The sequence below is a fragment of the Perca fluviatilis genome, chromosome 4, assembly GCF_010015445.1.
Source record: "Perca fluviatilis chromosome 4, GENO_Pfluv_1.0, whole genome shotgun sequence".
In the NCBI taxonomy this organism is placed as follows: Eukaryota; Metazoa; Chordata; class Actinopteri; order Perciformes; family Percidae; genus Perca; species Perca fluviatilis.
This window is the reverse complement of record NC_053115.1, coordinates 42,396,304-42,409,459: the sequence shown is the minus strand read 5'-3', so window position 1 is coordinate 42,409,459 and position 13,156 is coordinate 42,396,304. Positions and strand designations below refer to the sequence as shown.

General features: G+C 42.2%; 1 protein-coding gene across 1 annotated transcript in view; it reads left to right on the top strand.

Annotated features, from left to right (window-relative positions):
- The window catches only part of gdf5 (growth differentiation factor 5), a 13,221-nt gene extending 5,799 nt beyond the window's left edge, over positions 1-7,422 (top strand). The window contains exon 2 of the mRNA XM_039796633.1: positions 5,252-7,422. Coding sequence (XP_039652567.1) covers positions 5,252-6,252 — 1,001 coding nt within the window. The 3' untranslated portion in view covers positions 6,253-7,422. The remainder of the gene's footprint in view (positions 1-5,251) is intronic.
- The last annotated feature ends 5,734 nt before the right edge of the window (positions 7,423-13,156 follow it).

Here is a 13,156-nt window from a genome sequence, read left to right as displayed (position 1 = left end):
CGCCCACCCTGGGGGTGCCTGGACCCCAGGTTGGGAACCACTGCTTTACACTACTTTTGAGTTACTTTCACCAAAATGACAGCAGAAGTTTGACTTAGCTAACTAAAGCTATACAAATAGAGAAGTAAAACGTACAAAAGGCAAGTAGGAGAAAGTGAAAATACTAAATTAAAAGTACCTTACAGTTGTAATGAAGTACAGCATAGTTACTTTCCACCGCTGATAAAATGCAATGATATTTTCGTGTAGCCAGCCTAAACATTCCCAACATGTTTTTATTTATAAAATGCATTGTAACTCGCGTTACTGAGATTGTGGCGGGTATAATTTTACCGACATTTAATTAGTAATGCATTATATTACTGTGTTACAGCAAAAAGGAATACATTACTGTAATTGCGTTCCTTTTGTAACGCGTTACTCCCAACACTGCTGTCCAATAGTAGTGTGTGAATGCTATTGAAGGGGTAGAAGTTGAGTGGGTTCCATAACAACGCCTCCCTCTGTTTCCAGTCGTGATGCTAAGCTAAGCTAAGCGCGCTGGCGACTGCGCAGACTTGAGACTGCATCAGTGTTCTCACGTAACTTTCGGCATCCGTCAGCGTATTTTCCCAAACCGACGATGGAAGATTTGCTTAAAGTCTTTGACACAAGATGTTGACATTGTTTAATGTTGTTATATTTTGGATTTGGGACGTTTCCAGGGGCCCATGCACATGCATGTACAGGCGTATGTTTATGCATTTGCGTGGGTGTGCTGTTGTATTCTGGTTTCTGTGCGTTTCCAGCCATCTGGTCAGTCCCTTTCAGTGATGTACGGCCTCGGGAGGGTAAATAAACACTCCTCGCAGCCACAAGGAGGGCGGCCCCCCCCTGGGTAATGTTATCTTTACGGTGTAAAACTGTTTAAAACAAGGTTTGAAGGACCAGAGTTTAATATTTCTAGCCCCGCTAAAGGTTTACATTTCAAGCGCTTAATGTACTTTTAATTTGGATCTTTATTTGTTCAGCGTGTCCTCAGCGAATGGCCGCTGACCTCCTCCGCCCGCCGAGAGGCTGAGCCAGCAGGTAGCTGATGAACAGCTCTCCCCCCGCGCTCCCTCACATCAACTCACTTCCCCTGGAACTTTCTTTCTTTCTTTCTAACTTTCTTTTTTATTTGTATCTTTCATTCTTTCTTTCCTAACTTTCTTTCTTTCCTAACTTTCTTTCTTTCTTCCTTTATAACTTACTTTCTTTCTCTCTTTATCACTCTCTTTCCTAACGTTCTTTCTTTCCTTTCTTTCTTCCTTTCTAACTTTCTTTCTTTCCTAACTTTCTTTCTTTCTTCCTTTATAACTTACTTTCTTTCTCTCTTTATCACTCTCTTTCCTAACGTTCTTTCTTTCCTTTCTTTCTTCCTTTCTAACTTTCTTTCTTCATAACTTTCTTTCTTTCTTCCTTTATAACTTACTTTCTTTCTCTCTTTATCACTTTCTTTCTTTCTTTCCTAACGTTCTTTCTTTCCTTTCTTTCTTCCTTTATAACTTTCTTTCTTGATAACTTTCTTTCTTTCTTTCTAACTTTCTTTCTCTCTTTATCACTTTCTTTCTTTCTTTCCTAACGTTCTTTCTTTCGTAACTTTCTTTCTTTCTTTCTTTCTTTCTTAACTTTCTTTCTTTCCTAACGTTCTTTCTTTCCTAACTTTCTTTCTTTCTTCCTTTATAACTTACTTTCTTTCTCTCTTTATCACTTTCTTTCTTTGCTAATGTTCTTTCTTTCCTTTGTTTCTAACTTTCTAACTTTCTTTCTTCATAACTTTCTTTCTTCCTTTATAACTTTCTTTCTTTCCTAACGTTCGTTCTTTCTTTCTTTCTTTTCTAACTTTCTTTCTTTCCTAACTTTCTTTCTTTCCTAACATTCTTTCTTTCCTAACTTTCTTCTTTCTTTTTTCTTTCTTTCAGTCTCCTGCTCCTCTATTTTGCCATGTTTCTTTGGATGATTTTTACTTATTTGAACCCAAACCATGATGTTTTTCATTCCCAGCTTTAATCATGTGTTTAAAACCGTAAATGTTGTGCAGTTTGTATAGTAATATAGTATAGTAATATCCCACATTCGTGGATCTGGGTACATTTTATAAACCAAAAAGTCTGCAGCTGCACCGACACATCACCGACATGTCATCGACAGTATGATATAACATCCGGTACACAAGATCAACACATTCTCACTCCTAACTCGTAATATACGGACGCTTGGTCAGGTGTCTTTGGCGTTGTTATTGGCGCCAGAAGTCTCCATTAGCGTCAGATCTAAACGCGCTTTATCTGAACGCGCTGGGTCGGGACTTTTGACGCAGTTAGGTTTAGGAAAAGATGGTGGGTGGGCTTATAAAAGGTATGTTTACGTGAGACATGGGACAAGAACGGGACAGTTGGGTTTCGGAAGCGTAACACGTGGGACATGAACCCACGGTCTACTGGGTGAAAGTCCCCTGTTGTTTGACCCAAAGTGAACTCCGCTCTCCGGCTTGAAAGCACTGTGTTTTATGTTGACACCACGTTGTGCTATTTCATTCATTATTTTCCGTTGGATATTCAAGTTCATAAATAAGTGTTATGGCATGGCTGGTCTATATCCTCCGCGTTCCACTTCCAGTGCGGCAGGGAATTCCGCCAGATGCATGTATTTTCCGTTACCGCCCATGACGCTTCTGATTGGTATAAAGAAATGCCATTAAACCAGAGCACATTTTCCTCCCATCCCCGAATGCTATGTGGAGTAGCCAGACCCTCCTTCAGCACGCTTTGGAGGAGGGTCTAGCAAAGCGAGACCATGGCATGGCTGGCCGAGGGGCTCTATATCCATGGTGGTATTGGAAGAAGGATTTAATTCCTTGTGGTGCGGACTCCGCCATCCACTGGAGTTAGAACGATTTTTAAAACTATATATGTATGGTTATCGTTGTTGGCGTGGACGGCCCTTTAGTCGAGGACAGCCATAGATATGGAACGTTATAGTTCACGTGTATAACTTCTAAATGTAGATGGTCTGGATTCGGCCAGCAGAATCTCTTTCTGTCTACAGAAATCTCTCCGACCCTAAATCTAAGACCTCTTCCGAGAGTACTTACTCACCCGATACACTCTCTTTTGATCCTTCTCGAGCTCTTTCTAAAAACAAATCATTTTTATGTTCCTTCGTGCACCTGCAGCCTCGTGTCTCTCGTGTCGAGTGGAACATGAACTGAGCGCTGAGGCATTTCAATCTTAAAAGCTTCTCGATCTACTGTGGGTTGGATTAAACCGCCGCTTTGGACAAAAAGCATCTTCCAAATGAATTAATGTTAGTGTTTTTATTTTTTTTGTTTTACCTTTATTTTACAAGGAATATTTCCATTAAGATTCAGCCTCTCTTTTAGGGAGTCCGGGCCAAGACATAAGTATATAAAGCTGTGTGTGTATCTGTGTGTGTGTGTGTGTAAATGTATCTGTGTGTGTGTGAGTAAGTGTGTGTGTGTGTGTGTGTGTGTAAATGTATCTGTGTGTGTGAGTAAGTGTGTGTGTGTGTGTGTGTGTGTTACTCTGTGTGTGCGTGTTCGTGTGTGTATGCTTGTGCGTGCATGCGTGTGTGTGTCTGTTGTCTTTCAAATATTTCCAGAACCAAAAAATTATTACTTATCACGATGATACGATTTATTGCAAGACCGTTGAATTAGATAATGAACTAGTAGTAACTGAGTGCACATTGCCTACTGAGCACTCATTAATTACTGGTTGATTTTAAAACGTAGCCTGAGGTGATAACGACCACACCTGAGACTTCATCTAAACTTACATCTTTCAAACACTCCTCATCCCTTCTGTTTAAAAAGTATGTGACAGTTTGTAGAATCCAATTCGTCTCAGTTTGAGCTTTAATCAGATCTTCCACAGAGAAGTGCCAGGATGTGTGTGTGTGTGTGTGTTTGTTTCCTCTGCAGCAGATGCTGGGTAACTGTCTATCGGCAGTTAAATAGCTGCAGGTCCATAATAACAGGCCTGTTTACAGTCCGATGTGGTCTCCCAGTCTGGTTCTAATGTACTTTTCAATGCTCAAGTCCTGGATAGGAAGGAGGCAGAATGACGTGAGAAGTGTGTGTGTGTGTGTGTGTGTGTGTGTGTGTGTGTGTGTGTGTGTGTGTGTGTGTGTGTGTTGTGTGTGTATTTTATTGCTGGATCCCATTTAGATGGAGAAATTTACCGGTTTCCCTCACTGACAACAAAAGAAAACAGTACAACAGTCAGTTCCTTCCTCCTGATGTTTCTGGTTGCATTTAACGCTGGGTTTAAATAATCGATTCTCCAATTAAAATCGATCTTAGTTTGAAGTGATGTGATATCGATTGATAAAATCCCGAAATCGATCTTTTAATATCTGCCTTTTCTTGCAAAACAAAGGAACAAATCCCGCACTCTGCTCTTGCTTTAGCATCAATGTTTATTTACCAAAAAAACGAACGATTCGGTCTCTCCGGACCTTCATCAAGAGTATCTCAAACAAGAAACACAACCGGGCCAAATACATTTCGCCCCTCCCATTCTGTGTCCCCCAGGGGTGGAACAATAGACAAATGTGTCACTTGTGCAGCATTTGACACTCATACAGGCAATCAGCATCCCAATCTAATTGCAATACTACATACACCACTTCATATCCATATCAGGGATATGACTGTGACTCATACATTTTTTTAACTTGTTGCCATTTAAGCTCTATAACTATTTAACTATATACAGCAGGCGTCTCCAACATTTCTTCATCTAGGAGCTACTTTAAAGAACGAAAGTGGCCATGAGCTACATGCATCACATCACTTACATTTATTTACATAACACACATTAGCTGAATGAAGCTACTGTTTGCTGAAATTGCAAATCCCAAAGTTTATGAAAAATCTTAACTTCACGTCAATGTTCATGACTAGTTTGCACTTCTTTTAGCGCACATAGTTATAGCTACATCACTGAAAAATTTCCCATCAGGGTCCAAGAAAAAATGACCACTTAAGACATCTATGGCCCACAAAGTTAGCTACCTCACTTTAAATATGCAAAATAAAATATAAATATAAAAATGGTAATTTTGTGTCTCAGTTTGTAAACCTATTGGCGAGCTACTGGAAACCTGCTCGCGAGCTACCGGTAGCTCACAAGCTACTTGTTGGAGACCCCTGATATACAGTATACTATATATTTCTGTGTCTTTGTGTCTCTGTCATCCCTCACAGATGAACGTGGGCCCCAGCTGAGACGGCAGAGGTATCACTTCAATGTCAGTTCTCTGGAACGAGACGGGCTCCTGGGGGCCGAGCTGCGCATCCTGAGGAAGCGCCCATCTGACCTCCGCAGGATCTCAATGGGGGGATCCACAGCCGCTGACGGAGCGGGGGGAGGAATAATGTCATCCCCGTCCCTGAAGCTGTACACCTGCGCGTCGGGTAAACAACCGGCTGTCCTGCTCCAGACGAAGACCATGGAGGATGTGCTCGGCGGAGGCGGTTTCGGCAACAAATGGGAAGTGTTTGACATCTGGAAAGTCTTCAAGGGCTTTAAAACCCAGCAGAACCAGCACTCCCAGCAGCTGTGCTTCGAACTGGAGGCCTTGGACCACAGGGGCGGTCGCCCCATGGACCTGCGCACTCTGGGGTTCGCCCGGCCCGGCAGGACCAACAAGGAAAAGGCCTTCTTCCTTGCATTTGGCAAAAGCAAGAAGCGCGACCTTTTCTACAACGAGATCAAAGCGCGGTCAGGCCATGACAACAAAACCGTCTACGAATACCTGTTCACCCAGCGGCGAATGCGCCGAGCTCCGCCTGCAAGGGGGGCTAAAAAACTGCAGCAGCCGCCGCAGCAGCCGCCACCGCCGCCGCTGCACACCCTGCCCCAACATCAGGCGGTGAAGACGCAGACGAGGCCGCGGTGCCACCGCAGACGACTCCACGTGAACTTCAAGGAGATGGGCTGGGACGACTGGATCATCGCGCCGCTGGAGTACGAAGCGTTTCACTGCGACGGCGTCTGCGACTTCCCCATCCGCTCGCACCTGGAGCCGACCAACCACGCCATCATACAGACCCTGATGAACTCGATGGACCCGGAATCGACGCCGCCGACCTGCTGCGTCCCGACGCGACTCAGCCCGATCAGCATCCTCTACATCGACTCGGCCAACAACGTCGTCTACAAGCAGTACGAGGACATGGTGGTGGAGTCGTGCGGTTGCAGGTAGCCATAGATATAAATACGTAGATACCGCCTTCGGTTGTGTGAGATGCGTCTGTGCCGCCGCCGCCATTTCGGGACGGATGTCTGACACGCTTGACCATAAAGACTCATAGAAAATAAAAGACTTTTGTGCTGCTTTTGGATGCTCATGCAAAAGAAACGCCAAACTAAAGTAACATGGAAGAATATTTCACAAAAGGTGTTTTACAATATTTAACAGTTACGAACATGTGAATTTGGGTAGTATCCTACATAAACTAAAGTGACTGTCCTTATTGTCATGGCTTAAAGCTGCGTACTGTTATTATCTACACAAGATAAGGTATTTTGGTATGAAAACCCACATTTTTAATTTAACAAAGTATTTTGTATCATAGATACATACCTGGTTGGAAATTCAGCGAGAAATTATGATTTTAAGTGCATAGACCTTCTGCCTTGATAGACATACTGTATATGCATTACGAGGCGCAGCATGTAGGTCCCAACATGGCGGCCAATGCGGTATCTACGTAGATATATCAATATATATATATATATATATATATATATATATATATATATATCTGGCAGGTAGCAAAGAAATGTGGGACAAAGAGCGAGAAACGGAGAAAGAAAGTCAGTTTCTGCCCTTCAGTATTGAGGGAAGATAGTTGATCAAACCTAAAATGGGAAGATCAACACTGAGCAAAGCGTTCCTTTTTCAGCCGACTGAGACCGAACTCCCTGCTTTGCAACAGACATTACTCTTCACGCTCAAGTGGACTATCAGACTGCATACCAAAGGCTGTTACACACTGTTAAAGACTAAACAGACAAAGATGAACTCACGGAGGTGATGCTCTTTACCGCCCACTCACAAAAACTTGTTAGTAATGTTGATGTTGGTTGCGATGAGCGAAGATTAATCTGAGAGAAGCCAAAAACAACCAAAGACACTTTTGGAATAAAGGGTAACTTCATTTTTCTTTCAACCTGGACCCTAATTTCCTATGTTTTTGTGTGTAAGTGACTGATGAGAACCAAACTCTTTGAAATTGGTCCAGTATTGAGCCAGAACACTGTAACCGGCAGCTGTGGACCATACTGAAATGTAACCCTATAGGATAAATGTCCAGCGTCGGTTAGCGTCCACTAAAAGTTCTGTTTTTTGCCGCTGACAGACTCAGATTATTATTCTAAGTGTCTGACAACATTATGGAAAGGATCCCTACAGAGATAGACCTTTTTGTTAAAGAGTAAGATCCTTTTAGTTCAACATGAAATCACCATCACCAAACCCACCAGACTCCATGTAAATAATCAGGACTTTTAGCGTGTATAGAGCCAGCATATCTCCACCAGACTCCATGTAAATAATCAGGACTTTTAGCGTGTATAGAGCCAGCATATCTCCACCAGACTCCATGTAAATAATCAGGACTTTTAGCGTGTATAGAGCCAGCATATCTCCACCAGACTCCATGTAAATAATCAGGACTTTTAGCGTGTATAGAGCCAGCATATTTCCACATGTAAATGGGTGAATTAAGGGTTTATTTCAACCAAACCAGAGTGGTGATTGTTGGAACAGTGGAAAGACGAACCAAGACGGCTTTTGCTAGTTTTATTTTGTTTCTGTCTTTGAATGAAGTGTGTTTTAGGATGATAAAATGATTTTTTATTTACATGGAGTCTGGTGGGTTTAGCGATCGCAATTTCGCAGTCAAAAAAAGGATCTTACTCTTTAACAAAAAGGTCTACCTCTGTAGGGATCCTTTCCATAATGTTGTCAGACACTTAGAATAATAATCTGAGCCTGTCAGCGGCAAAACAAGCACTTTTGTGGGTTGAAGGTGCGCAATTGCCCGTCAACGTTACGTTGTTGTCCTCATCACTCACCCAAAGGCAAAAACATGGGAAAACCAGGTTGACCAAAAGTAACCAAAGTTACCCTTTCAAGTTCTGATCTCATATTCGACTCAAACAGAAAAGATGTTCACTTTTCTTTCTTCAGATTTGTATCTATGTTCTGATTTGGTGTACAAAGTTTGCGTGTAACAGAAACATTAATGAATTATACTCGAAAATGCCCTTTTTTCCAGCACTTATTTGCCATTGTGCCTTTTCCCCGTTCACGTGTACGATGAAGAGTAATTTGTGTGTCTTATCCAAGACTTTTTATGAAGCATGTAAAGAATTTCTTATGTATAAATACAGGCCAGTGATGGAGTGCGAATCTGACCTGCTCCAAATGTGGGAAAGTTGCATAAACTACTCTTCAATAAAAAAATGTCTAATTGACTGAGCTCCAAACTCCTATCTGTCCGAACCTCTGCCCCCCCACAGACTCTGTAGACTAAACTATCGAAGGAATTCATAAGATTTTCAGATGCCAAATCACAATTTAACTCGAGAATAACCGTTGGGTTTTAAGTGTTGATGTGGTCCAATGCAACAACTTCTGCAAGTTTGGTTGAAAGTTAGAAGAACAAGTATGAGTATTACTGTGTTAATTAATGCACACACACACACACACACACACACACACACACACACACACACACACACACACACACACACACACACACAACAACACACACACACACACACAAAAAAAAAAAAAAAAAAAAAAGGCACACACACCAACATGCACACACGCACGCACTCACACACACACACACACGCACACACACACACACACACACAGACAGCCAGACAGACACGCACGCACGCACACACACGCACACGCACATGCACACACACACACACACACACACACACAGACAGACACACACCAATACGCACGCACGCATGCACTCACACACGCACACACACATACACACAATTTAACTCGAGAATAACTGTTGGGTTTAAAAGTGTTGTTGTGGTCCGCTTCAACAACTTCTGCAAGTTTGCTTGAAAGTTAGAAGAAGTTAGACTTATGAGAACAAATATGAGTATTACTGTGTTAATTAATTGCATCCAGGAACTTTGGATTTCATGTTTGTAGAAAAGAGAAATTAAACATTTGTGTAATAATGGCTAATGAAAATGTTTGCCAAAATGCTGTCCATATAATCCAGAAAAATCACTCACAAAAATTTATCTTTGGAGCCTTATACCTATGGATTCCTTAGGTCTTCTAGTTTCATACAAACGGAGCTCGATTCAGGATTTTGTTTATTGATATTGGATAATTCAAATAAAAATCCACTTGAATCGGAAAAGTGAGAGTGCATGTGTAACGCTTTGGCTACATTGAATGCGTAACCTATGCGGACTGTTTGCGAAGCGTGTCTGCCGCGGAATACATCTTTTAACGCTCTCCGTCTCTGTAAGATTGGGAATGATTGAGATTTCTCTCGGCACAGCTACCAGAAGACTTCACACTTTCAGACAGGTTGCTCACGTCACATCTACGTTGTCTCTCTCAGTTGGAGGCTGTGCAGTAACGCTCAGCGCACACCGGAAAAGTGCTTCTAATATCCTTCACTGGTCTCCGTCCAGAGCAACGGGATCTGTTGGTCCATAATATACTGTAAAAAAAAAAAAAAGAACCGGGCAGAGCAGCAGCGCGTGTCACAGAAATGTACATTTTATAACCCCACCCAGAATCTTTTCCTAAACCTGACTGTCCCATCCTTGCGCGCATGTCAGTCAGTACGTCATCAAGAGTCCCGACGAGGAGATTTTTACCGTGAATAACAAACGCCAAAGGAAGCACTTTACGCGTGAATAACAAATGCCAAACGATACCAAGAGTCCCGACGCTAAAGAAGACTTTTAGCGTGACTAACATACGCCAAAGGCACCTGACCAAGCATCTGTATTTTTACGCGATGGGAGAGTGAGAATGTGTTGCAACACAAGGAACAAAAATGAAAAATATCCCAAAATAATCTGCACAGTGTTATAAACACGATTTACTACACGGGTAAGTTGAACTGGGAAGAACGTAACATGCGTCATTCCCTTAAAAACAACACGTTTACTTCTTTTAAAGGGGCAGAACTCTAACCCAAAGTACATAAATATACACTTCTGGCAAATGGAGATGAGAGAGATGAGAGGATATTCAGTTATTTGTTCCGAATTTATCATGTGCCAAGTTTTAGTTTCTGTAAGGGCAGCCGTACTTCCAGGCACAGCCGCGGAGCACAGTAAGCGGCGCTCTAAAGTGTGGCTTTATTTTACGTTGGAAAAGCCCGTTAAGACTGGAAACCACCATTGAATATAAATGAAATTGACCTCTTATCTGTGAAATAAGCATGTTGCCCATTTCAACTCCACACCTCAAAGAACCGAACTCGAGAATCAATATGAAACGGAATTGAAAAGAAGAATCTGAATTGTTAAAATCAAAATGATACCCTGGCTGGGATGAGGAGCCGCACCTCTAAATCTGGGGGCCATGGTTCTTAGCAGGAAACCGATGGAGTGCCTACTCCAGGTAGGGAATGAGTCCTTACCCCAAGTGAAGGAGTTCAAGTACCTCTGGGTCTTGTTCGAAAGTGAGGGGACGATGGAGCGGGAAATTGGCCAGAGAATTGGCGCAGCGGGGGCGGTATTACACTCACTTTATCGCACTGTTGTGACGAAAAGAGAGCTCAGCCAGAAGGCAAAGCTCTCGATCTACCTGTCAGTTTTCGTTCCTACCCGCACCTATGGTCATGAAGGCTGGGTCATGATCGAGAGGACGAGATCCAGGGTACAAGAGTCCGAAATGGGTTTCCTCAGGAGGGTGGCTGGCGTCTCCCTTAGAGATAGGGTGAGAAGCTCAGTCATCCGTGAGGAAATTAGAGTAGAGCTGCTGCTCCTTTGTCAAAAGGAGCCAGTTGAAGTGGTTTGGGCATCTGGTAAGGATGCCCCCTGGGTGCCTCCCTAGGGAGGTGTTCCAGGCACATCCAGCTGGGAGGAGGCCTCGGGGAAGACCCAGGACAAGATGGAGGGACGTCCAGCTGGGTGGAGGCCTCGGGGACGACCAGTGGTGTAGTCTACGTGATACGCAGGTGTACGGAGTGGAGGGATTATATCTCTACCCTGGCCTGGGAACGCATCGGGATCCCCCAGTCAGAGCTGGTTAATGTGGCACGGGAAAGGGAAGTTTTGGGTCCCCTGCTGGAGCTGCTGCCCCAGTGACCCGGCCCCGGATAAGCGGACTACGATGGGTGGATTGAAAATGATACCCAACCCTAATGGTCAGTCTACCTTGGATGTTTTAGACATTATGGATAATATTCAAAATCCTTACAATACAACCTGATAATCTGTAAATCTCTATAGAAAACTACAGCGTCATTGTTGCTATGTAACATACAAGAAAAGCAGCAACATTTCTTTGTCTGTGTTTGATACAGTCAGCAGCGAGCGCACCTGTCCGCCTGCCCCTCGCAAAACTCCTCAACCGTTGGATGGAGCCATCTGCGCCGAGCCAATGGCTTGTTTCTCTTGGAGACGGAGTGATGCAAGCATTTCCTTTAATCAAAGCTGAGGCATGCCAGTGGTATCACCCCCCTTCTCTCTCAAAACCTGAACTGACAAGGCGAAGGAGAAGAGAGGCTGAGCAGGACTGGAACTCAAACAACTTTACAGAATTCAGCTGCTATAGCTCCAAAACCAGGAATCTTAGATTAAACATTACAAACTGCAGACCCTTTGAGGAAATAGTTAGTTAGTTAACCGTCTGGATAGATGTATTAAGACAGACTTTAATGACAGGAGCTTGGGAATATCAGCACTGTTCAGTCTGTGTTTGAATCCCAGAGAAGCTAATTTGTCATCAGGAAAACAAGTTGAATTTGGAAAATTATTTTTGCAAATGTCCAGGAGGAAACGTGTCCGGCAGCAGATGCCGAGCCCCCTTTTTTTTCTCTCATTAACACAGAATAAATCAGTGGTGGAATGGTAACTAAGTACATTTACTCAATGTACTGTACTTGAGTACAAATGTCTTTTCTTTTCATGCCACTTTCTACTTCTACTTCACTACATTTCATAGAGAAATATTGGACTTTTTACTCCACTACATTCATCTGTTACAGCTTTAGTTACTAGTTACTTTAGTTACTCCACTACATTCATCTGTTACAGCTTTAGTTACTAGTTACTTTAGTTACTCCACTACATTCATCTGTTACAGCTTTAGTTACTAGTTACTTTAGTTACTCCGCTACATTCATCTGTTACAGCTTTAGTTACTAGTTACTTTAGTTACTCCACTACATTCATCTGTTACAGCTTTAGTTACTAGTTACTTTAGTTACTCCACTACATTCATCTGTTACAGCTTTAGTTACTAGTTACTTTAGTTACTCCACTACATTCATCTTTTACAGCTTTAGTTACTAGTTACTTTAGTTACTCCACTACATTCATCTGTTACAGCTTTAGTTACTAGTTACTTTACACATTAAGATTCCTGCACACAAAACACATGTAGTTTATATATATATCTGATGTTTTATTATAAATGAAACTAGCCAACAATATAACGGCTACAAATCCAGCCGAAATGATTAGACTATTAAACACACAATTGGTTGGATCCTTTACTCTTTCTACAATGGGAGGATTATTCTTTACTTTTAATACTTTTAACTACATTTTCCTGACGATACTTACAGACTTTTACTGAAGTAACATTTTTAATGCAGAGCATTTACTTGTAACAGAATATTTTTGCAGTGTGGTATTAGTGTGGCATCTGAATACATTCTTCCACCGCTGCACTACAAATATTATAAGTCAAACTGTACTGCTGCAACAGTTTTTATTATCACTTCTAAAGATGAAACATAAACTTATAAACTAACTCATTTTTTCTTTATCGTGGCCTTTAATCAAATGAAACGTAAGTGTGTTGAAAGGCGGTGATTTGTGTGTTGGTTAACAATCAGCTCATTCTTTTCTTCAGATGCGGGAAGGAA